Source organism: Lissotriton helveticus, chromosome 1_2 (genome assembly GCF_964261635.1).
Source record: "Lissotriton helveticus chromosome 1_2, aLisHel1.1, whole genome shotgun sequence".
NCBI lineage: Eukaryota > Metazoa > Chordata > Amphibia > Caudata > Salamandridae > Lissotriton > Lissotriton helveticus.
Window position 1 is genome coordinate 156,489,919 of NC_136058.1, and position 23,811 is coordinate 156,513,729.

The window sequence follows — 23,811 nt, forward strand, 5'->3', positions numbered from 1 at the left end:
GCATAAACTTTGTCCTGAGGTAGAATTTACATCAATGACAGGTAGAGAATCATTAGCTTTCTTCCAAAGTCTGTTTCTTCTCATCACATCCAAGCCATAGGATGGAACGATTGCGCTAACATCTTTAATAGCAACAAAGATATTTGTTGACATATTAATGCTCTCGGTAAGTTCTAAAATAAAAATGGTAAGGAAGTGTTTTGTAGTCATTTTACAGTGCTACTAATTTTTCGTTGGGTCTTAAAATTAATGAAATTCTGCAAGGGCGGTCTTTACTGCGAGAGTCTTCTGCCAATACATTTCTGACATATTACTGTTCTAGATGAGGCTGGTCCATGTCTGCATGCTGCTGAGAAAAGACAGCAAGGATGGGGATATTTAAGGCATGGTTTCAACCCTGTCTTCAGGTCGGGCCGCTCCCCACGCCCGCTCAGCACCACCTGTGTGTACTTGCCTCTACTGCTCTACTGCTACCGCTGCTGCTAGTTCGCCGTTCCTCCTTCTGCTGCTTTAGTGCCTGCTCCTGGTTTATTGTTGCTATCATCTGTTGCATGTCCGTTTAAATTACTGTTTTGCCTCACTGCCATTTCTGTTATCTCTTCCATGTCTGCTGCTTTTCTCTGTTCCCGCTCCTCTTTTTGCCTTCTGTACCCCATTGTTCCCACCTCTGCTTCCCTGTGGCCCACCCCCAGCTGCTCCTCCCTCCCACCTCCCCTGTTATTTGAAGCCTGCATGCGCCTGTCCGTGCCTGGACCGCGCCCAGTGCCAGAACACCTGGCCCCCGCGAACGCCACAATGCCCCCTCCGCTATGATGTCAGCTCCCTCCACGCACTCAACACCGGATGAGCACACACCTGCTTCCAGGCCGCCCCGAAGCTTCACCAGCAGCAGACACACCTATCCTGACTCCGGAGCAGGACACAACCACCTCAGGTGCATACTCCTGAACACCCGCTCCGCACTCAAACACGCCGTCGAACTCTGGGACCTGCTCGACACGTCCTCCCCGGATGTCGCCTTCCTGACAGAAACCTGATTGAACGACTCCTAGACACCCCACATCGCCATAGCCATCCCGGACGGCTACAAGATCACCCGCAGAGACCGCACCAACGGAACAGGAGGAGGAATCGCCATTATCCACAGGTCCACCATCAAGGTCTCAACCAACTCCCACGACACCCTCAACACAGCCGAACACCTACACTTCCAGATCCACACTGATCCCAACACCACCCTCAGAGGAACTCTGATCTACAGGCACCCATTCCACAGTTCAGTGACTCCATCGCCGACTTCGTCAGCACGCACGCCCTTGCATCCAAGGACTACATCCTCCTCGGTGACCTGAACTTCCACCTCGTGAACAACAACGACACCAACTCCACCCCCTGATCAACAAACTCGCCAACCTCGGACTTAGACAGCTTGTGACAACACCCACCCACTCCTCCGGCCACACGCTTGACCCCATCTTCTCCGCAAGCTCCCATGTCTCCTTCAGCCACACCACCGAACACCACTGGACAGATCATCGCTGGGTCCACTTCACCTTCAAGAAGCCTACCACGCACCACCGCACTCAACAGATCCCCAGCTGCTGCTGGAGCAAAATCACTGAAGACCAGCTACACACCGCCCTCGCCCGAAGCCCACACACAGACTCCACTGACCCCAACGCCGCCACCAGCAACCTCAGACACTGGATCGACAACTGCACCATCACCCTCGCCCCGATCAAGTATCCCTCTAACACACCCACCAACAAGACTGCCAGCTGGTTTCACAGCGAACCTCCAGACCTCCAAGCAAAACTGCCGAAAGCTGTAGAAGAAATGGCGCCACGAACAGACATTGGACAACCAAGCAGCCCACAAGATCGCCATGCGCCAAAACCATCACCTCATCAGATCCGCCAAAAAGATCTCCTTCAAGGACCGCCTCGACAACAACGCACACAATAGCAAAGAGCTCTTCAACATTGTGGAGGAACTCTCCAACCCTAGCTCCAGCGCCAACGACATCCCACCATCGTAAGACCTGTGCAACTCCCTGGCCTCCTTCTTCCACCGCAAGATCGCAGACATCCACAACAACCAGTCCACCACGGCAGCCAACGACACCTCAGACCCCACAGCCACCACCCACGGCGACCCCCTGCTCACCTGGACCAACATCAACGACAACGACACCATCAAAATCATGAGCACCATCCACTCCGGCTCTCCCTCAGACCCGTGCCCTCACCACATCTTCAACAAAGCTAGCGCCACCATCGCACCCCACCTCCGCAAAGCCATCGACATCTTCTTCGAGACCCCGACCTTCCCGGAAAGCTGTAAGCACGCCGATATCAACACCCTGCTCAGGAAACCCAAGGCAGACCCGAGGGACCTCAAGAACTTCTGGCCCATCTCCCTACTCCCGTTCCAGGTGAAGGTCATCGAGAAAACTGTCAACAAACAGCTGACCCGCTACCTCGAGGAGAAAAACATCCTGAACCTGTCCCAGTCGGGGTACCGCAGCAACTACAGCACCAAAACGGCCCTCTTTGCCGCTACCGAGGACATCAGGGACCTGCTGGACAATGACGAGACCGTGCCCTCATCCTCCTGGACCCATGAGCCGCTTTCAACACAGTCTGCCACCGCACTCTACGCACCCGCCTCCTCGATGCAGGAATCTGAGGCAAAGCACTGAACTGAACCACCTCCTTCTTTTCAGGCAGAACACAGAGCGTCTGCCTCCCTCCCTTCCGATCCGAAGCCACCAAAATCATATGCTGCGTACCCCAAGGATCCTCCCTCAGCCCAACATTGTCCAACATCTACATGGCCCCGCTCGCCCACGTCGCCAGACTGCACGACCTCAACATCATCTCCTACGCCGACGACACACAACTGATCCTCTCACTCACCAAGGACCCGCTCACCGCCAAAACCAACCTCCAGTAAGGAATTAAAGCTGTCGCCGAATGGATGAAGAACAGCCGTCTGAAGCTGAACTCGGACAAGACGGAGGTCCTCATCCTTGGCTCCACCCCATCTGTCTAGGACGACTCCTGGTGGCCGACCGCCCTGGGAGCAGCACCTACACCCACCGACCACGCACGCAATCTGGGATTCATCCTCGATTCAACACTCTCCATGACCAAGCAAGTCAACGCCATGTCATCCTCCTGTTTCAACACCCTCCGCATGCTCCGAAAGATCTACAAGTTAATCCCCACCGACACTAGAAGAACGGTCACCCAGGCACTTGTCAGCAGCAGACTGGACTACGGAAACGTCCTCTACTTGGGAACCGCGGCCAAACTGCTGAAACAACTGCAACGCATACAGAACGCCTTTGCACACCTGATCCTTGACATCCCTCATCACAGCCACATCACACCCCACCTGAAAGACCTGCACTGGCTTCCCGTCAACAAGAGGATCACCTTCAAGCTCCTCATCCACGCACACAAAGCACTCCACAACACCGGACCAGCATACCTGAACAAATGACTCACCTTCTACACCCCGAACCGCCAGCTCCGCTCCGCTGACCTCGCCCTCGCCACCGTCCCCCGCATCCGGAGAGCAACCACCGGCGGCAGATCTTTCTCCTATGTCACCGCCAAGTCCTGGAACACCCTCCCCATCCTCCTGCAGCAGACCGAAGACCTACTAACCTTCAGGAGGCTACTCAAGACCTGGCTGTTCGAGCAGTAGCAACACCCCCTGGCCCCTCCTAGCGCCTTGAGACCCTCACGGGTGAGTAGCGCGCTCTACAAATGTCTTGATTGATTGATTGAAGCAAGAATAATATTTGTGTGCAACATTAAAGTAAGCATATTTTTTCAAATGAATAAAATGGTTGTAATAATCCATGAAAAGTCTTGGCTATACCATTGACAGTAATTTTCAAAATCCAGCAACCATTATGTGTAACAGGCATCAGTTGCAGATCATTTAAAACTGCTTGAAGTTTTTGAGGTCCATTTAGATCGGTTTTGGGATAAGAAGGAATCCTAGGAAACCCACTATGGTTGCACTGGATTTTAATTCTTTCAACTTTGGGAATGCATATTTTTATGTAGCTTCTCAAGAACCCTGTGAATATGTTGCATATGCAATTCTTCATTTTGTGAAAGATCAGGGTATTATCAATATAAATGGTCACAAATCAATCAATGAATTCCTGCAACCCTTCATTAAAAAATACTGCAGGGGTGTTGTTTGGCAATGGCCAAAACAAAAGCTAAATGAAGTTTGACATCTCCACACCTGGCTGTCATCAGTTGTTCATGAGCAGCAATCAGGAACAGACACTAGGGGAGACCATGGCTAGAAATTGCAGTCCCAGGCAACATTTCTACCTTTTACCAAAGGCCAGTGCTCAGGAAAAACCAATCATCACAGATTTTCTAAAGACAACCCTCTCTCCATCTTCACTCATTTTAGTGTCTGTATCCTACAGCCACGTGATGCAGTCAATACACTTCCACTACCGGAGGGAAGCTGTGTCACCTTTCATCTTGTGCTATGCTAAACTAGGGGCCATCCAAAATTGAGCCCATTGGTCCCAGTACTTAGGCCCATACCACACAGAGTCCTACAACATACACGCGCTACACACTCCCTGCATGTACACCCTCTTGGCAAACACACAGAATGTCAGCACAACGTTGTGGAATTCACTTAACAACGCAATTTTACATTAAAGGTGTCAGTAGGCTGTCCTCTCCCTGACAGAGATAAAAAGAAAAAAGATTTGGTCACACTGTTGATTCACAAAAACTCATTGCACTGCCACCACCACTTTGCGAGATTCACCCAGGACATGGATAGTAGTCCTAAGCCCATTAATAGGGCATGCTATATCCGCCACTCCAAGTCACAGAAAAGGTTCTGCACCTTGCGCTCCTGGGGACATGCCTAGGCATCCACACACACACTAGATGCCATGGCTAAATAAAAAGTCAGGATACCAGTTTCACATACAGTTGGGCATTCAAGCCAGGGGTGGGCTCCTGTTTTCCATGCAGGGGACATTCTTGTCACAGCATTCCAGCCACTGGTGATTTTTGCCTGCAAGACACAGTCCTTAGAGCCCAGCCCTTTCCTCCTAGCCAGTATGCTTCAGTTGGTTAGGCCACACAACAAGTCTTCCTCACTCCAAATCCCACTGGGCAGAACCTTTACCCATGGTTAGTTTGATCTGGCTCCAGGGCACCACCTACAGCTACATCTGCTGCTATGCCCCAGCAGCCATTGGTTGCTTGTACCCACTAGAACAGGACATGGTTCTTGGCAATACCAGTAGCCCAGTCCCAAAGTCCCACGTGTCTAATGAGCAGTGCCTTCAAAAATACCCAACAGATCTAGGTAGGTCCATTAAGTTGGCTTCTGTCATGCACTGCATCCAATGCCCTTGACCCCTGCACCTACATAGCACTCCTTTTGGCCATGCCTAGCAGTCTCTTGGTCAGAGCAGGACGTATGGATGCAATCTGTACCCAGGTCTCATACCCTCAGTACCCGTTGGCACAAGGCTGCACTGCACTGGGTAAAGAGTATTACTGCATTCATGGCACAAACTTCGTCAATGTAAAAATCAAATTTGGCAGCAATGATACTAACCCAATGCACATATTAAAATCTCAAATAATATATGGTGCTTAACTCCCAGGGTTCAACTGTCATAAAACCCCTGCAAGGAACAAATCTGTAAACAGTACAAAAATGGAGAGAAGCACTCAAAATTCCATAAGTTCTTAATCACATTATCAAATCAGAATTATTTACATTTCAAAATCAACAGTTTGTGATGTTGTAGGAGCGTTCCAGTTCTTGAAGGATCCACCAAATAAATTCCAGTCACAATCTTTGTATGTATAAAAATGTATGATTGTATTCCTCAATTTAACGTTCCACTTGCCACAGTCCAGCCAACTCGTTTTGTCCCATATGAGGACTTCATCAGGGATTAATTCAAGTGAGTCATCACCATTGCTAATCACCTCCATATTATTGTTCAAGATTCTATATTGTCTGTGGAGAAAAGAGCAGCAACCAAGACTCACACTATTGTAGCTGGCACATAATGGCCTAAAACAAGGTCACATCGGTGCTCTCTATTCCCTCTTCTCTTAGACATTTCACTGCAAAGTATTTAACTTGACTTACTTCTGGTGTCCCAAATGCAAAATCACAGGTTTTGTTTTATTTGTTCCTTGATGTTCCCTGATGGCCAACACATATGGTCATTGAGATATATCTACACTAGCACATTTTGGACACACAAGCACAATTCAGGTTTACTATGGCTTTGCATCTGAATAAAACACATATATATTAAGGTTTGGATTTGTGTTCAACTGCATGCAATAGAGCTTCACTCGACTGCTCACAGTACCCATAACATATTAAGCCTGTGTTTTGGACTTGATACCCATTTAGTCCAATTATGTTCGCATTGACGATGTGGCAAAGTTAGGGATGAAAAATTGTTATCAATTACCATATAATTTTCTTAATAAAAAAAGTATCATGTACCGTGAACCCTGTGCAGTCCAATCCTATTGTGGCTCCCACGTGCATCACAGTCATTGCAGCCCACAAACGATCCTCACTCCGCCTCATTAGCAGCATTTGAGCAGTTCCAATTGTGCATGGTGACCTCTAGCCTTGGATGGATGGTTAGCACGTTTGCTTCGCAATTTTGCAGTTTTCGAGGGTGTGATTTTCTGACAGCGCACTGCGATCATTTTGTTAAATTGATTTGTTTTCCCATGCTTCGTTTTAAATTGGTTCAATATGTACTTGGCTGGTTTCCAAAGTGAAATGATGAATACAGAAAAAAACACATTAATTTGTTAACTATTTAATGCAGATCACTGGTTAGACAAGCAGAATTAGCAGTCAGACACACATACATTATGTATCTATCTATCTATCTATCTATCTATCTATCTATCAATCTATTTGTCTGTCTGTATGTCTGTCTATCTAATCTATAGTTGGCCACACAAAAGACAAGTTGTCACATAGCAGATTTCTTTCACCTGAGACCTTTTAGTAAAGCAAATGATCACTCACCCTCCTAGTGCATTGTTGTCATGGTATTTTATCTGCACACTAATTGCATATCTGCAAGTGAAGTAGTAGCTTTCTAACCATATCTATTTCAACATTATCATTTCTATCTTGACATGTCACACATGTTCATATGGTTATTTTCTCACTTTCTCCTTAAGGCTCGTTCATTTTGATTTTTTCAGGACTTGTGGACCGAGTCCTTTAATAGTGGCCAAAGTAGAATTCTCTCTGTTGAGGGCGGATGATCAAAGAGCTTTGGGCCCTAATCTCCAATTTGCTTCCGTCCAAATTGGAATATTTTTTTAATTTAGTCCGTAGACAGTCCACGAACCCTTGATTGCAAACTACCATGGACTAACAGTCCAGATCTCTCCAACATTTTTCCCCTTTTGAGCCCTGACAAAATATTTTCAAATGTTAATTTCTCAAAAACTTCCAAACCAGGCAATGGAACTATCTTGAGTAAAGTGCTGCTTTCTAGCCTTGTTGTAAATAGCTTTCTAGCCAAGGCATGTGTGATTCCATTTTGTAGTTTTCTCTCTATTGAAGAGCAAAGATTTCAATAGGAAGTAAAATGGGAAAAGCCACAGATCTGCACAAAACGTGCCTTGTGGAACCCAAAGTAGATTAACCTTTTTACTGGAATGTTTTGTGCGGGCCCGTCGAACAGTGCCAACATTTTTAAGAAAACAAAAGTCTCTCTTTAAAGGAAGCATTCCCTGAAAAAAGGATGGTTTGGTTAGCTTTTGTTGTAATGCTTTAACATATGTTGAAAAAAAATCTTAGAAATTAATTGAAAAACACAGTTAAAGTTATATTATGCATAACAAAACCTAAAAACCATTAGAATTCATCAACCATGATTAATCGCGCACCTGCCATACCCTGCTTTTGACATAATTGATGACATCATTGATAACATCTAAAATGACATCATGTGACTAGCTTCCATGGACCTCGAGGCCACGCTTGAACCCTAGAATCCTCCAGCAGAATCGTCAAACCTCACAAGAAAATAAACTTTTAAAAATATTTGTTCTGTGGGGTAGTCATGGTGACGAGGGACCTCTCTTTTTTGCCTTTTTTCACTTTATTTGTCATGACTTGGGGACCACGTCGCCGAGCTTCATTTCTATGACACCAGTTTTAAATTTGGATCTGTGGGCCTTAATTGATCTTCTGGAGAAAGTGCTCCCTTGTATAATGAGGTTTGAATATTTCTTAAATGTTAGTCTTATAGGAGGTTGGTGCACCCAGCTTTGCAGACCTTCCTAGCTTAATGTCAAAGTCAAAAAGGCTTTATTTCGATAAAAAATTATCATAAAAGCTTCACATGAAATTCATAGGTACAATAGAAGAAGCCAAGAGTAAAACAGGTTGCTGAGAAAATCTATGCATAAACAATTATTTACACATCATGAATTAAAAAGGAAATTAAACAATTGATTTAAGCCTTTTGGCTCGGATTAACCAGGCCCATGATAAAAATTTAGCGAGAGCACAAGCATAGGTAGTAAGGCTATCAGACATTAATATACGAATTGCGTCTGAATGGCACCTGGTACCCAATTGGCGACATAGATGTTTAAGCCATATTTTCCTAGGTAGATTGTACTCTCCACATTCGAACATAAAATGTGCCAATGTTTCTGGTTTAGCTAAACATACTGGACAAAGCTCTACAGTTTGTGCAGGCGGTTTCCATCTTGAAGAAAAAGTATACAATGGTAAAATTCCTACTCTAAATTTAAAATAGAGGGCCCTATCAAAAGGTTTGCCAATAGCATCCAGATAAAGTTCACATTTTGGAGAGTCCTTGAATTTTAAGAACTCTTCAGTAAGACTGCCCATAGAAGCATTAGTGTTTCGTTGTGACATAATCCAGTTCCAATAAAGTTTCTTGAGAATTGCCTTTGGAGGAGAGGATCTATTAGCCCATGAATCTTTTAGGCCCAAATTAAATAGCAAGATTTTAATGTCACTCAGCCATTTAATTTTGTGCCACCCTGGCAAGGACATAATTTCTGCGAGGCCTTGCGCATATTTACTAAGTTCAGGCACTCGCCACAATCGTGCCCATAGTAGGAGTGGACGTAGTCTTGCTAGATCTTCAATAGGGCGACAGCCTAAGTCAAGCATTAATGGGACCGTAGGCGTGCCCTGTGGAAGGGACATAATCGCCCTACAAAACTTCCTTTCGGATTTTGGCAATTCATTGGTAATGGATGAGCCCCAAAGCTCCGCCCCATACAGAGCAGAGCTAACCCCTTTAGCTTCATAAATATCAAGAACAACAGCTATTGGTCTAATTGCACAGGAGCGTTGCTCTTTAAGAATAGCTCCTGTGATCCTTTTGTGGGATAGTAACATTTTATCCAAATGTGGAGACCATTGCATTTTGTGAGATAGGCGGATGCCGAGGTAATCAAACATCTCTACTCTCTCCAAGGGTTCAGCATTCAGGATTGGAGGACGTGCTAATTTTTTGGGGGGATTCAGCACAAGATATTTAGTCTTGCCTGTATTGATTACGAGGCCCCGTTTGGTACAAAAGGATTGAAAATTATTCAAAAGCCTTTGGAGGCCTATCGGGGATTTCGATATTAAAAGCGTGTCATCCGCGAAGAGGAGGGTGGGTATACGTTCTCCAGCAAGGGATGGTTCTTCTGAAGGATGTTCTAAGAGATGCTCCACCACCCCGTTGATATAAAGAGAAAACAGGGTGGGAGCAAGGACACATCCCTGGCGGACCCCTCTCTCTACCGGGATACTGCTAGTTTTCTCCCCTCCTGGACCCCACCTAATCTGGGCAAAGCTATTTTCATGCAGCCTAACCAGTAATGTGAGTAAATAGTGTGGCAACTCCATATTGGCCAGGACTCTCCATAGTGTCTCCCTCGGTACAAGGTCAAAGGCAGTCTTTAAATCGATGAACGCGAGATAAAGACTGCCTTTGCCTAAGACCACAACCCTCCAATACACCATCATGAGCCTAAATACTTGTTCGACCGTCCCAGTACCCACTCTAAATCCTGCCTGATAATCAGAAAGAATTTTATTTCCTGCTATCCAGTCCAGTATTCTGACCAGTAGGACCTTACCAACTACTTTTTGAGTAATATCCAACAGACTGATCGGCCTGTAGTTGGACGGCTCGTCTCTGGCACCTTTTTTAAAAATGGGGACCACCTCCGCCCCTTTCCATGACGAAGGGATCGGAGCACCCTTGCAAATGGCAACAAGTAAGGAGTAAATAAATGTACCCCATTTTGGGATATCTAACCTCAAAAGATCGCCAGGGATACCATCCAGACCAGCGGCTTTTTGTGGCTTGATGGTACTTATGGCGTATTCCACCTCTTTGGTTGTAAAGCCAAAATCATCGGGAACAGTACTCCCAACTAATTAATTCATTATTGGAACCACAAACCTCCCTTCAACATCAATGGGTACCTCGATGGGTGGCAAATCATCATGGCGGGAGTATAGCTTTGAGAAGTGGTTAACCCACGCTTGGCTTGAAATGTTACATGAAATAAGATCTATATCCGGCCTGTTTCTGGCTCTAATCGTGTCCCAGAAACATTTTGGGTCTTTTTTGAGACTGGCTTCTTTAAGAGTAGACCAGTACTCTTCTACCCATTCTTTTTTGGCGTGTGCCAGTGTAGTCTTATGTTTCTTCCTAGCAGTCTGTATCAAGAATTGGGATTTGCTTTTAACGGCCTCAATTAAAAGAGATTTTGCCCGTCTGCATGCTGGGGTATACCAATCATGTTTTCCCCTAGGTTTAGGATGGGACAAATTCCCCCCTTCAATGCCCCTAACAAAAAAGACTTCCCCTATGGACTTAACAACTGCTTCAAAGATAGGTGTTGCCTTTTCAGTTATTAAAGCCGTATTGGTGTTATCCAGTTCTATTTGTGAGGCCATAAGTAGTTCATCTATGGTGGAAATCTTAGTAGCGTCCACAACAATTTTGTTCCATTTTAGACGCCTTCCACAGGAGGAAACAGTGGTTATATGAGGGCATTTAGATGCGACTGCAGGTTCATTACTAAGCCAGGGGTTCGTTAGGGATAGAGAAAGTGAATTATGATCACTCTCAACAGTAGCTATCACTACCATATCATGGACCAGACCCCAAAGTTTTAGGTCCAATAGAATATAATCAATCCTTGAGGAATGATCTATTTTGTTGAACGTATGAGCACCCAGGCGGTCTGAGGCTGTGCGACCATTAGTAGCTCTTAGACCGAATTCTAATGTCAGCGCATTAAGCTGTATTGCGCTGCGAGACCATCTTTTTATCGGGGGAATAGTGAGTGCAGGGATACCCCATTTGCTATCCTCCTCACCAAAATCTAAGTTATCCTCCATAGGAAGTGGCTCATAGGTGCAATTAAAGTCACCAGCTACCAAGGTATGGTCAGCTTCATCATGATCTCTAAGTTGTGTTTCCAAAACGGAAAACACAATGGAAGTACTCCCATTTTTAGTTCCTCTAGCATAGATATTGTATAAAGCAAGGAATAAGCCCATACTAGGATTAGTTAATAAAACCCCTAATATATCTGGGCTATTGACCTGCCTAGATGTTATACAGCATCCAGATAAGAAGTCCCCCTGAGGGACGTCCCTTCCCTTGCGTTGCTTTCAGAGCGCGAATAAAATGGGTTACAAAACCAACTCGATGTAGCGGTTCTGTGCTCCAAGTCTCCTGGAAGAGGCAGATTTTGTGTGCCTCTACCAAGTCGTTCCATTCGGGGAGGGCCAGTTTCCTATGGATACCTGCAAGGTTCCAACTAAGAATTTTAATTGGTTCCTTGTCAGGTATAATATTATGGTCACTAATTATATTGAGGGTTTGGGATTCCAGGCAATCACTTGCCAAAGTAGAAGGTATTTGCTCAATATCTATGGCTCTGGACACGTCTGCCTCAATCTCCTGAGCCCCACTAGATAATGTTTCTTGTACCAGGGGATTTTGCTGCTCAAGTTCCAGTATCGAAACCCCTGTATTTGCAACTACTATAGGTTCATTTCCCATTGTGCTAGTGTAACAACCCATATGTCAATCGACCCCCTCAAGTCCACTCAAGCAACTAAATCGATTGGAACCATAAAATGGTAACCCCGGGCCTTGAAAAACTGGTCGAGCATTAAAATCACAGTATCTACCCCTCCGGGGAGCCCTCGTCCAGGTATCATGGGCTTGGTTGAGATGCTTAGGGGTAGGGGAGAAGAAAAATGACACATGAATGGTTTGAATTGTTGACTCAAGTGATCTATTCTTCCCTTGGCATATGTAAGTAACAGTCCCAGCATCACGAAAGCTCACCAGAATGCAATCCCCTATAATGGATTTGTTTGTTTTTCCCACCCAAGGGACCCTTCTCACCATAATGATTTCATTATTAAGGTATGCCGGGAGGGGCCTGTTCACATTTAGCCACTTAATAACCCTGCTTTTCAGTGAGCAGAAGTTCTCAACTTCGCCCCCTTCGAGCAGGGGAACACCGGCCATAACGACCATAAGGTCGTTTGCCTCTGGAGGGAGATTGGGTCTACGGGGCTTGATATAAGGCTTAACTGGGGGTGGAAAAGCAGTGCTACCAGTAATTGGTATAGAAGGAGCTAAGCCTACAGGAAGAGGTGGCTTGTTAAGGTTTGGTGGGGAAGCTGGAACTATATTTGCCATAAGGGATTGTATAGGATGAGCAACAGAGATAACCGGGGGAGGTACTGAAATAACTGGCCTGTTAGAGGAATTCGTAGAGACCATGGGAGGAGAAGTAGTCTCAAGAGGTCTAACCTGGGTACCAACCACCGATTTCATGCTGTTTAATGTAGTCTCTAATATAGTGAGTCTGATTTCAACCTTTTTCAACCTTTTTTATACTCTCACTAATGGGCAATAATAGAGACCTGAGCAAAAATTCAAGATTTCCTAATGGGACAACAGAAGGAAGGGCATTGGTAGCATTATTTGCCGTAGCATCAACCATATCAATAGCAGTGGTTGCCTTTTCTGAAGGTGTTAAATGTGCATCTTCCACTGGCCTCTCAGTAGAGGGGGGCGGTTTTGTTATCCTACCAAACTCAGAGTGGGGAAATTTTATTTTAGTTTTTCCTTGACCACCCTTTGACTTCCTCCTACGTTTATTTGGTGGGGGCCCATATACCCCTTTAACAGAGGTTTGTTTGATTTTAACATTAGCTTTCCTAGCTTTAGTAGCCAGTGGGGGCTGGGAAATTGGGTCTATAATCACACTGCTTAGACTTGGGGAGGGGGCTAAGTTAGTGGTTGGCTCAGTCGGGGTATTACCACAGTCCCTCAGAAGGAGTGGGACATCATCCAAGATGGATGTTTCCTCACATAGTAATATGGAGTTGTCTACAAGGGGCCTATTTTTCAGGTTTTCTATTGAGCGTCTGCGCTCCGCCCTAAGCTTATTCAAGTTACTTTCCTTATCCCCTTCTCCCACAGACCTGGGAAAATAATTATCGAGGGTCCTGTTTTTCACCCCTCCCTGCCTCGTAGGAGTCCCCTCCCTAACTGGGGAAGGCATAACTAACCGTAGTGGGTACAGAACCTAAAAATACTTTACTTTAACAGCAGAATAAGCCTGTGTACAGGGGGCAAACTAAAGAGGGTAGGCCCAGCCCAGCCTAATCCGGCCTATGACGGCCACAGACGGTCCCGCCCTTGTCCCGGGCTTCTCCCGGTCGCTCCCGCTAGTCTGTTACCTTTCAGGAGTAAATTTGAAAAGGGAGGAGCCTGCAGGGAGAGCGGCTCAGCTGTTGACAATGAGGCTGGCGGGCGCTCCTGGGACTAGTAGTCCTGCGCCCGCTCTCGCTCGCAGCCCTGCGGATTCCAAAGCGCCCACAGCTACCACCACGGGCGCAGCGTTCACAGGTCCTCTCCAAAGATCCTGGGGTCAGTGTCACAGAGTCTCCGAATCTCCCTCACGAAGCGGGACCCGCGAAGCGGGTACCGCGAGCAGTGTCTGAAGGCACAGGGAGAATTAGCTGCTGGAGGTAAAAGCAAAAAGGTGTCCCAACGAGAGGATTTTAACCACAATCAGAAAGGGAGGAGCCTGCAGGGAGAGCGGCTCAGCTGTTGACAATGAGGCTGGCGGGCGCTCCTGGGACTAGTAGTCCTGCGCCCGCTCTCGCTCGCAGCCCTGCGGATTCCAAAGCGCCCACAGCTACCACCACGGGCGCAGCGTTCACAGGTCCTCTCCAAAGATCATGGGGTCAGTGTCACAGAGTCTCCGAATCTCCCTCACGAAGCGGGACCCGCGAAGCGGGTACCGCGAGCAGTGTCTGAAGGCACAGGGAGAATTAGCTGCTGGAGGTAAAAGCAAAAAGGTGTCCCAACGATGTTCAGCGGGAGAGGATTTTAACCACAATCAGAAAGGGAGGAGCCTGCAGGGAGAGCGGCTCAGCTGTTGACAATGAGGCTGGCGGGCGCTCCTGGGACTAGTAGTCCTGCGCCCGCTCTCGCTCGCAGCCCCGCTGATTCCAAAGCGCCCACAGCTACCACCACGGGTGCAGCATTCACAGGTCCTCTCCAAAGATCATGGGGTCAGTGTCACAGAGTCTCCGAAACTCCCTCACGAAGCGGGACCCGCGAAGCGGGTACTGCGAGCAGTGTCTGAAGGCACAGAGAGAATTAGCTGCTGGAGGTAAAAGCAAAAAGGTGTCCCAACGATGTTCAGCGGGAGAGGATTTTAACCACAATCAGAAAGGGAGGAGCCTGCAGGGAGAGCGGCTCAGCTGTTGACAATGAGGCTGGCGGGCGCTCCTGGGACTAGTAGTCCTGCGCCCGCTCTCGCTCGCAGCCCTGCGGATTCCAAAGCGCCCACAGCTACCACCACGGGCGCAGCGTTCACAGGTCCTCTCCAAAGATCATGGGATCAGTGTCACAGAGTCTCCGAATCTCCCTCACGAAGCGGGACCCGCGAAGCGGGTACCGCGAGCAGTGTCTGAAGGCACAGGGAGAATTAGCTGCTGGAGGTAAAAGCAAAAAGGTGTCCCAACGAGAGGATTTTAACCACAATCAGAAAGGGAGGAGCCTGCAGGGAGAGCGGCTCAGCTGTTGACAATGAGGCTGGCGGGCGCTCCTGGGACTAGTAGTCCTGCGCCCGCTCTCGCTCGCAGCCCTGCGGATTCCAAAGCGCCCACAGCTACCACCACGGGCGCAGCGTTCACAGGTCCTCTCCAAAGATCATGGTGTCAGTGTCACAGAGTCTCTGAATCTCCCTCACGAAGCGGGACCCGCGAAGCGGGTACCGCGAGCAGTGTCTGAAGGCACAGGGAGAATTAGCTGCTGGAGGTAAAAGCAAAAAGGTGTCCCAACGATGTTCAGCGGGAGAGGATTTTAACCACAATCAGAAAGGGAGGAGCCTGCAGGGAGAGCGGCTCAGCTGTTGACAATGAGGCTGGCGGGCGCTCCTGGGACTAGTAGTCCTGCGCCCGCTCTCGCTCGCAGCCCCGCTGATTCCAAAGCGCCCACAGCTACCACCACGGGTGCAGCATTCACAGGTCCTCTCCAAAGATCATGGGGTCAGTGTCACAGAGTCTCCGAAACTCCCTCACGAAGCGGGACCCGCGAAGCGGGTACCGCGAGCAGTGTCTGAAGGCACAGGGAGAATTAGCGGCTGGAGGTAAAAGCAAAAAGGTGTCCCAACGATGTTCAGCGGGAGAGGATTTTAACCACAATCAGAAAGGGAGGAGCCTGCAGGGAGAGCGGCTCAGCTGTTGACAATGAGGCTGGCGGGCGCTCCTGGGACTAGTAGTCCTGCGCCCGCTCTCGCTCGCAGCCCTGCGGATTCCAAAGCGCCCACAGCTACCACCACGGGCGCAGCGTTCACAGGTCCTCTCCAAAGATCCTGGGGTCAGTGTCACAGAGTCTCCGAATCTCCCTCACAAAGCGGGACCCGCGAAGCGGGTACTGCGAGCAGTGTCTGAAGGCACAGAGAGAATTAGCTGCTGGAGGTAAAAGCAAAAAGGTGTCCCAACGATGTTCAGCGGGAGAGGATTTTAACCACAATCAGAAAGGGAGGAGCCTGCAGGGAGAGCGGCTCAGCTGTTGACAATGAGGCTGGCGGGCGCTCCTGGGACTGGTAGTCCTGCGCCCGCTCTCGCTCGCAGCCCTGCGGATTCCAAAGCGCCCACAGCTACCACCACGGGCGCAGCGTTCACAGGTCCTCTCCAAAGATCATGGGGTCAGTGTCACAGAGTCTCCGAATCTCCCTCACGAAGCGGGACCCGCGAAGCGGGTACCGCGAGCAGTGTCTGAAGGCACAGGGAGAATTAGCTGCTGGAGGTAAAAGCAAAAAGGTGTCCCAACGATGTTCAGCGAGAGAGGATTTTAACCACAATCAGAAAGGGAGGAGCCTGCAGGGAGAGCGGCTCAGCTGTTGACAATGAGGCTGGCGGGCGCTCCTGGGACTAGTAGTCCTGCGCCCGCTCTCGCTCGCAGCCCTGCGGATTCCAAAGCGCCCACAGCTACCACCACGGGCGCAGCGTTCACAGGTCCTCTCCAAAGATCCTGGGGTCAGTGTCACAGAGTCTCCGAATCTCCCTCACGAAGCGGGACCCGCGAAGCGGGTACCGCGAGCAGTGTCTGAAGGCACAGGGAGAATTAGCTGCTGGAGGTAAAAGCAAAAAGGTGTCCCAACGATGTTCAGCGGGAGAGGATTTTAACCACAATCAGAAAGGGAGGAGCCTGCAGGGACAGCGGCTCAGCTGTTGACAATGAGGCTGGCGTGCGCTCCTGGGACTAGTAGTCCTGCGCCCGCTCTCGCTCGCAGCCCTGCGGATTCCAAAGCGCCCACAGCTACCACCACGGGCGCAGCATTCACAGGTCCTCTCCAAAGATCATGGGGTCAGTGTCACAGAGTCTCCGAAACTCCCTCACGAAGCGGGACCCGCGAAGCGGGTACCGCGAGCAGTGTCTGAAGGCACAGGGAGAATTAGCTGCTGGAGGTAAAAGCAAAAAGGTGTCCCAACGATGTTCAGCGGGAAAGGATTTTAACCACAATCAGAAAGGGAGGAGCCTGCAGGGAGAGCGGCTCAGCTGTTGACAATGAGGCTGGCGGGCGCTCCTGGGACTAGTAGTCCTGCGCCCGCTCTCGCTCGCAGCCCTGCGGATTCCAAAGCACCCACAGCTACCACCACGGGCGCAGCGTTCACAGGTCCTCTCCAAAGATCATGGGGTCAGTGTCACAGAGTCTCCAAATCTCCCTCACGAAGCGGGACCCGCGAAGCGGGTACCGCGAGCAGTGTCTGAAGGCACAGGGAGAATTAGCTGCTGGAGGTAAAAGCAAAAAGGTGTCCCCCTAGCTTAATGATCCAAATATCACTATAATATACCCTCTTCTTTCCCAGAGGTAAAGGGTTTTTAAACACTAGTTTCTCTATAACTATTAAACTGATTCACTTCTTTAAGTAATTTCTATTACCATGAAAATGCGGACCTAACCACAACCACACAGGTGATATATACAGGACCAATCAGGCCCTGGTGCCGACCTTTTGCCTCCCAATTACACACCATATCTGGCGAACAAAACACTCCAAGTTTTCCCTGGCTTCCAGAGTCTTCAACCCACAGTGTCTCGCTGTGTCTCTCTGCGGGGATCTTTCTTCACAAACTCCATGTAAATGGTTATGTTTTAAAATTATATTTACTGTGTGACACAGGGATACTTGACTGACTCTTCCTAACTCTCTAAGTGTGCAACTTGACAGGTGGTGAGTGTTTTGGTGTATGATGTTGATTATATTGATGTATGGGGATAGGTGTGTTCTGCAGAGGTATGATTGAATGCGTTGCCCTATTATGTTGCTTGTGTTGCCATCTGATGGTGGATGTGTTGTTGGATGATGTTAGTTGTGTGGCTTTAAGGTTGTGTTTGGGTTAATACATGATAGGATTGTGTGGATATGTGCGGGAGGCAAGTGCATGTGTGACAGTATGTGTGTTGAAGTATGACAGTAAGCTTGCTGGCATGTGACAGTGAGTGTGCTATGCAGAGGTGTAATGGTTAGTGTGTTGGCGTTTGATGTTGGGTGTATTGGCCTATTTTAAGGAATCCCAACCATCCGTTGGGGTTCCTTTAAAAGAACAAAGGCTCCTGCAAAGTATCCTTGTCTCACTCTTAAGAATAGAAGGCTGAGCTACTTGGACTTCTCCATGTGAATTGCTGGGGTATGTAAGGGTCAACAATTCATACACTTGTAGGAGTCCTTGGTTTGTAACATTATTCTCCACATTTTCTATTTTTTTGTGGTAAATAGTGTTCTTTTGATTTTTATGAACTTGATTTGAAGCAAAGATCATGCATTATTTTACTTTTTAGTGCTAATAAACCATATTTGCTGGAAATGATCAAAAATCCCTTTTACAGATGGGATTCTCATGAAACAGGCAGGGATGTCTTCTGGCATACATTTCACATCCCTCCATTAGTCCTCTTCAATCCTAGTCGGCAAGCTCAGTTCATTAGGAACTATGGTGCAATGAAGGACAAGTCTTTTTGTATTTGCTTTAGATATCTGGAAAATCTACAACTGGCTAGGGCACAGTATAAGAGTGGATCCTCACACCACTCCTCAAAACATTCCTGGACACGAAAAGACTTCGCCTCTGAAGAAAAAGGCACTTTTCTGGAAGAAATAAATTCATGAGCTCCCAACTCTTGCTGGAAGACAAGGACTCAAGGAGACGTGACTCTGCCTGGAACCCAGAGACTAAAACTGTCTACAAGGGTCAGGTGGCTGACCTCCTGTTTGCCTGCTCTGGAGAAACAAAAAAGCAAAAGGAGTCTTTACTCCAACAAGGCACAACTGACCAGAGAGAACAGGAACCTAGAGCTTGGGGCTTCAGGAGTTACCACAAAGAACTTTTATGTTGTGGTAGAAAAGTGAGACGTAGAGAGTTTTCATCCTCCAGACGACTAGTACAAAGTGCTGAGGTTTGCAGGAGGTTGCATGGTAAGAAAGCCACGGTAGTCCTGGTTGGAGCGTTCGCCATACAGAAAACAGGTTCTAACCTAGTGGAGCCTTTACCAGCGACAACTTCCAGCCTTAACCACTGTAGGATTTTGTAAATCGATAGTGTGACTAAGGTCGAAGGTAAAAGCAAGATGCAAATCCATTCCAGTTTTGAGGCAACCTTGGCAGCTGCCACATCTAGATCCCAGGTGGAGCTTTTGGTACCTAAACTAAAGCCATCAGCAGGAGCTTGACAAATCAACTTTGAAGAACCCTTCCTAGCCTCACTGTTGGACCCTGCACTGCTTAAGGATTTTGACTTTTATTTCAGGGATTACGTCTAAGGAAATAATTGTGATTGGTATGGCCCGCTTAATGTACCTGACCTCTGCTAAACATCTGGCAAATACCTCACTCTGTAGTGACAGTACTTACTTGGTGTGGTTAATTCCTTAACCCCATCTGCCCCACTTGTGACTTTGGCCTCATACTACAGTGGGCAGCAACAAGACTGCGGTCCCACTGTTTTGGGAAACTATAGACTCAGTGCTTAATTTGTTTTAAAAAAGTGCTGGGCACTTGTCAGGAGGCCACCACAGTTTGCACCACACATTGTCACCGTACTTACCCTACTACTAACGATCACACTGTTACAAGTGTGACGATTTAGACAGTTCAATGCCGCCAAAGCTTTAAGAATGGCTTGGGTGGCAGGTATTAGTTGCTTTTAATGTATATTGAATTAACAAACTAATATTTTTCAGCTCATCTTTAAATTACACAAACAGCGCCACCATGTGGCAGCTGTCATAAGTGTAGGTTCCGGCAATTGAGTGCCGATGCCGGTATATAAATGCCAGTCCCGAGCACCGGAAACGACGGCTCAAATTAAGTGCTACATAGGCTGCAATAGTGCTCTCCCTGAAATAAAGCAACTTTTGTATGAAGCGCTAGAATGATGACTGTTGATGCAGATTACTTTCTTTTCCAGTTTCTATCTACACAACTGCTTCAAGGTAGACAACAGAGGCATTAAATCAAATTGCTTTCCAATTCTATAACTGTGGATTATATACACAACGCAAAGTTTTAAGTGATGTGTGTTTATCTCAGTAGGATTTTCAGTCAGAGTACTCACTGACAATCTTGGTATGTTAACACTGAGATAATATAGCCAGTCACTCAGCGAACATAAATAAACTAGTGTATGTTTTTCTGCAAATGTATGTCTTTTCACAAATAATTCAAAGCATCCTCAGTGCTTCAGGTCATGCCGAATTTCTTTATTCTGCTGCATCCGCCAGAATAAAAACCCATCGCCTAAGAACAAATTGTGAGTGGGTTCTGGCTATCAAATAAAGGAAATGTTCGAAAACATCACCATGTGTTTTGAATCCATAATTCAGATAGGGAACAGAATGTTATCTAACAAAAATAACTTGTTTTCTGTCAGACATGTGCTTTTATGGAATGGTAATGTGTTTGCAGAATGTGTATTTATTATGAGTTTGCTCATATGGCTTGCAATATTGTGTTTGTCTCTCAGGCATGTACACTGGCTCTGGTTCTGGCCACAATGGACTCATGCCACCCACTCTGGACTTGTCCACAAGGCACCCCGGCCTGGAGTCCTCTCTGACCAGTCCGCATCACCACCTATCACCACTCTCTACAGTGGAGAACACCAGGGAGGGGTATGTATCCGAAGTGCACTTTACCACCACCGCCGCTATAGTCACTGTTTATCACAAATGCATTGGTGGCCATTAATTTTCAGTTTAGGCTTTGCTCTTAATAAATTCCAAAGTATAAAATATGAGGTTTGCATTAATAGTATAAATGCAAGATTTTAAATATAAATGTAACATAAAATACATAATTGTGTCATATTTTTTATATTTTTATTTGATAACTACTTAACACCAACATTACACATACATTTGTCATCCATATGAACACTGACATTTGGAACCCATGTTTCTCACACGTGTCCGTGACAGTTTTAGTGTGCGGATGTGCTTGTTCGTGTTTGCACGTGCATGGGTGTAAAAGAAGTTGTCAGCATACTCTCATGATCTGAAGCGTTATCATTTGCGCCTTATAACGGCCAGGGCAAAGGTAGCTTGAGGGATATGGGAAAGCTTCAGATCGTGGGCCCTAGGCCCACCTTCACGTAAAGGAGCGACACAGACAGGCATTGAGTTGAACTGACGGCTGAGCGACACAGACAGGCATTGAGTTGAACTGACGGCTTTCAAGTCTGTATTCTTGATCGAGGAATAAGGTACCTGCTTGCACTGTGCAGCAATTTTCATACTTCTGGAATTACTTGCTCAGAACTGGTCGGCGTTATCAGTTACTATAATCCTGAAAACACAGTTCTTAATTTAACGATTTTCACAGTCTAGTGTTTTTGCATTGAGTTATGATGCGTCAATATTATCGTCAGTTGTTTTATTGCCCCATTTTTTGTACTCACAAGATCTTCAATTGTAATTGCATAAAATCTAAAAACTATACACAATAATTCAGTAGTCTTGAAAATATATAACCTCCCAAGTCTTTGAATCGTATAATTTCTTCTTCATTCAGAGTTCTCAAGTTATTTACTTTGGCAAGTAAGGTACTTTCCAAGTTGTTCTTCCCATTTGCAGTTCTTCTTTAACTCCGTGCTCTGCCATATGACTCTACTTACTCTCTCTTGCAAGGTCATTCCACAAGCTCATTTTGATCTCTGGTTGAATTGCAGATTAAGTTTAAAACAATTGTCAATGTTTAAATATGAGGAAAAAAGATCCGATGAAAGTGCATGAGAATTGCTGTTTCTGCATACACCTCCTCTACATTGTCCCAGGTTTGACGAGACCAAAAGGAAGTAATGGGGAGATGCTTGCTGCTGCTCCCCTCCTGTCTCTTCCCTGAGCCCCCCTGTGCCTCGAGGGAAGGGGAGCAGTAAGAGGTGCTTGCTGTTGCTCCCCTCTTCTCTCTTCCCCTAACACCCCTGTGTCTCGAGGGAAGGGGAGGAGTAAGAGATGCTTTCTGCTGCTCTTCTCTTCTTTCTTTCCTGAGCACCCCTGTGCCTCGAGGGAAGGTGAGCAGAGGTGCTTGCTGTTGCTCCCCTCTTCTCTCTTCCCCTAATGCCCTTGTGCCTTGAGGGAAGGGGAGGAGTGAGAGGTGCTTGCTGCCGCTCCCCTCTTCTCTCTTCCCCTAACGCCCTTGTGCCTCGAGGGAAGGGGAGGAGTAAGAGATGCTTGCTGTTGCTCCCCTCTTCTCTCTTCCCCTAACGCCCTTGTGCCTTGAGGGAAGGGGAGGAGTAAGAGATGCTTGCTGCTGCTCTCCTCTCTTCTCTTCTCTCTTCCCCTAACACCCCTGTGTCTCGAGGAAAGGGGAGGAGTGAGAGATGCTTGCTGTTGCTCCCCTCTTCTCTCTTCCCCTAACACCCCTGTGTCTCGAGGGAAGGGGAGGAGTAAGAGATGCTTGATGTTGCTCCCCTCTTCTCTCTTCCCCTAACGCCCTTGTGCCTTGAGGGAAGGGGAGGAGTAAGAGATGCTTGCTGCTGCTCTCCTCTCTTCTCTTCTCTCTTCCCCTAACACCCCTGTGTCTCGAGGGAAGGGGAGGAGTGAGAGGTGCTTGCTGCCGCTCCCCTCTTCTCTCTTCCCCTAACACCCCTGTGTCTCGAGGGAAGGGGAGGAGTGAGAGATGCTTGCTGTTGCTCCCCTCTTCTCTCTTCCCCTAACACCCCTGTGTCTCGAGGGAAGGGGAGGAGTAAGAGATGCTTGCTGTTGCTCCCCTCTTCTCTCTTCCCCTAACACCCCTGTGTCTCGAGGGAAGGGGAGGAGTAAGAGATGCTTTCTGCTGCTCTTCTCTTCTTTCTTTCCTGAGCACCCCTGTGCCTCGAGTGGAGGGGTAGGAGTGAGAGGTGCTTGCTGCCGCTCCCCTCTTCTCTCTTCCCCTAACGCCCTTGTGCCTCGAGGGAAGGGGAGGAGTAAGAGATGCTTGCTGCTGCTCTCCTCTCTTCTCTCTTCCCCTAACGCCCTTGTGCCTCAGGGGAAGGGGAGGAGTGAGAGGTGCTTGCTGCTGCTCTCCTCTCTTCTCTTCTCTCTTCCCCTAACACCCCTGTGTCTCGAGGGAAGGGGAGGAGTGAGAGGTGCTTGCTGCCGCTCCCCTCTTCTCTCTTCCCCTAACGCCCTTGTGCCTTGAGGGAAGGGGAGGAGTAAGAGATGCTTGCTGCTGCTCTCCTCTCTTCTCTCTTCCCCTAACGCCCTTGTGCCTTGAGGGAAGGGGAGGAGTAAGAGATGCTTGCTGCTGCTCTCCTCTCTTCTCTTCTCTCTTCCCCTAACACCCCTGTGTCTCGAGGAAAGGGGAGGAGTGAGAGGTGCTTGCTGCCGCTCCCCTCTTCTCTCTTCCCCTAACGCCCTTGTGCCTTGAGGGAAGGGGAGGAGTAAGAGATGCTTGCTGCTGCTCTCCTCTCTTCTCTTCTCTCTTCCCCTAACGCCCTTGTGCCTCAGGGGAAGGGGAGGAGTAAGAGATGCTTGCTGCTGCTCTCCTCTCTTCTCTCTTCCCCTAACGCCCTTGTGCCTTGAGGGAAGGGGAGGAGTAAGAGATGCTTGCTGCTTCTCTCCTCTCTTCTCTTCTCTCTTCCCCTAACGCCCTTGTGCCTCAGGGGAAGGGGAGCAGTAAGAGGTGCTTGCTGCTGCTCCCCTCTTCTCTCTTCCCTGAGCACCC

The 23,811-nt window shown here is 47.8% G+C and overlaps 1 protein-coding gene across 3 annotated transcripts in view; it reads left to right on the forward strand.

Moving 5' to 3' along the window:
• GLIS1 (GLIS family zinc finger 1) overlaps positions 1–23,811 on the forward strand; it is a 1,570,389-nt gene that overhangs the window by 1,332,708 nt on the left and 213,870 nt on the right. For all 3 annotated transcript variants that reach the window (XM_078673453.1, XM_078673455.1, XM_078673456.1), the window contains exon 7: positions 20,633–20,780. In XM_078673453.1, coding sequence (XP_078529579.1) covers positions 20,633–20,780 — 148 coding nt within the window. The remainder of the gene's footprint in view (positions 1–20,632; positions 20,781–23,811) is intronic.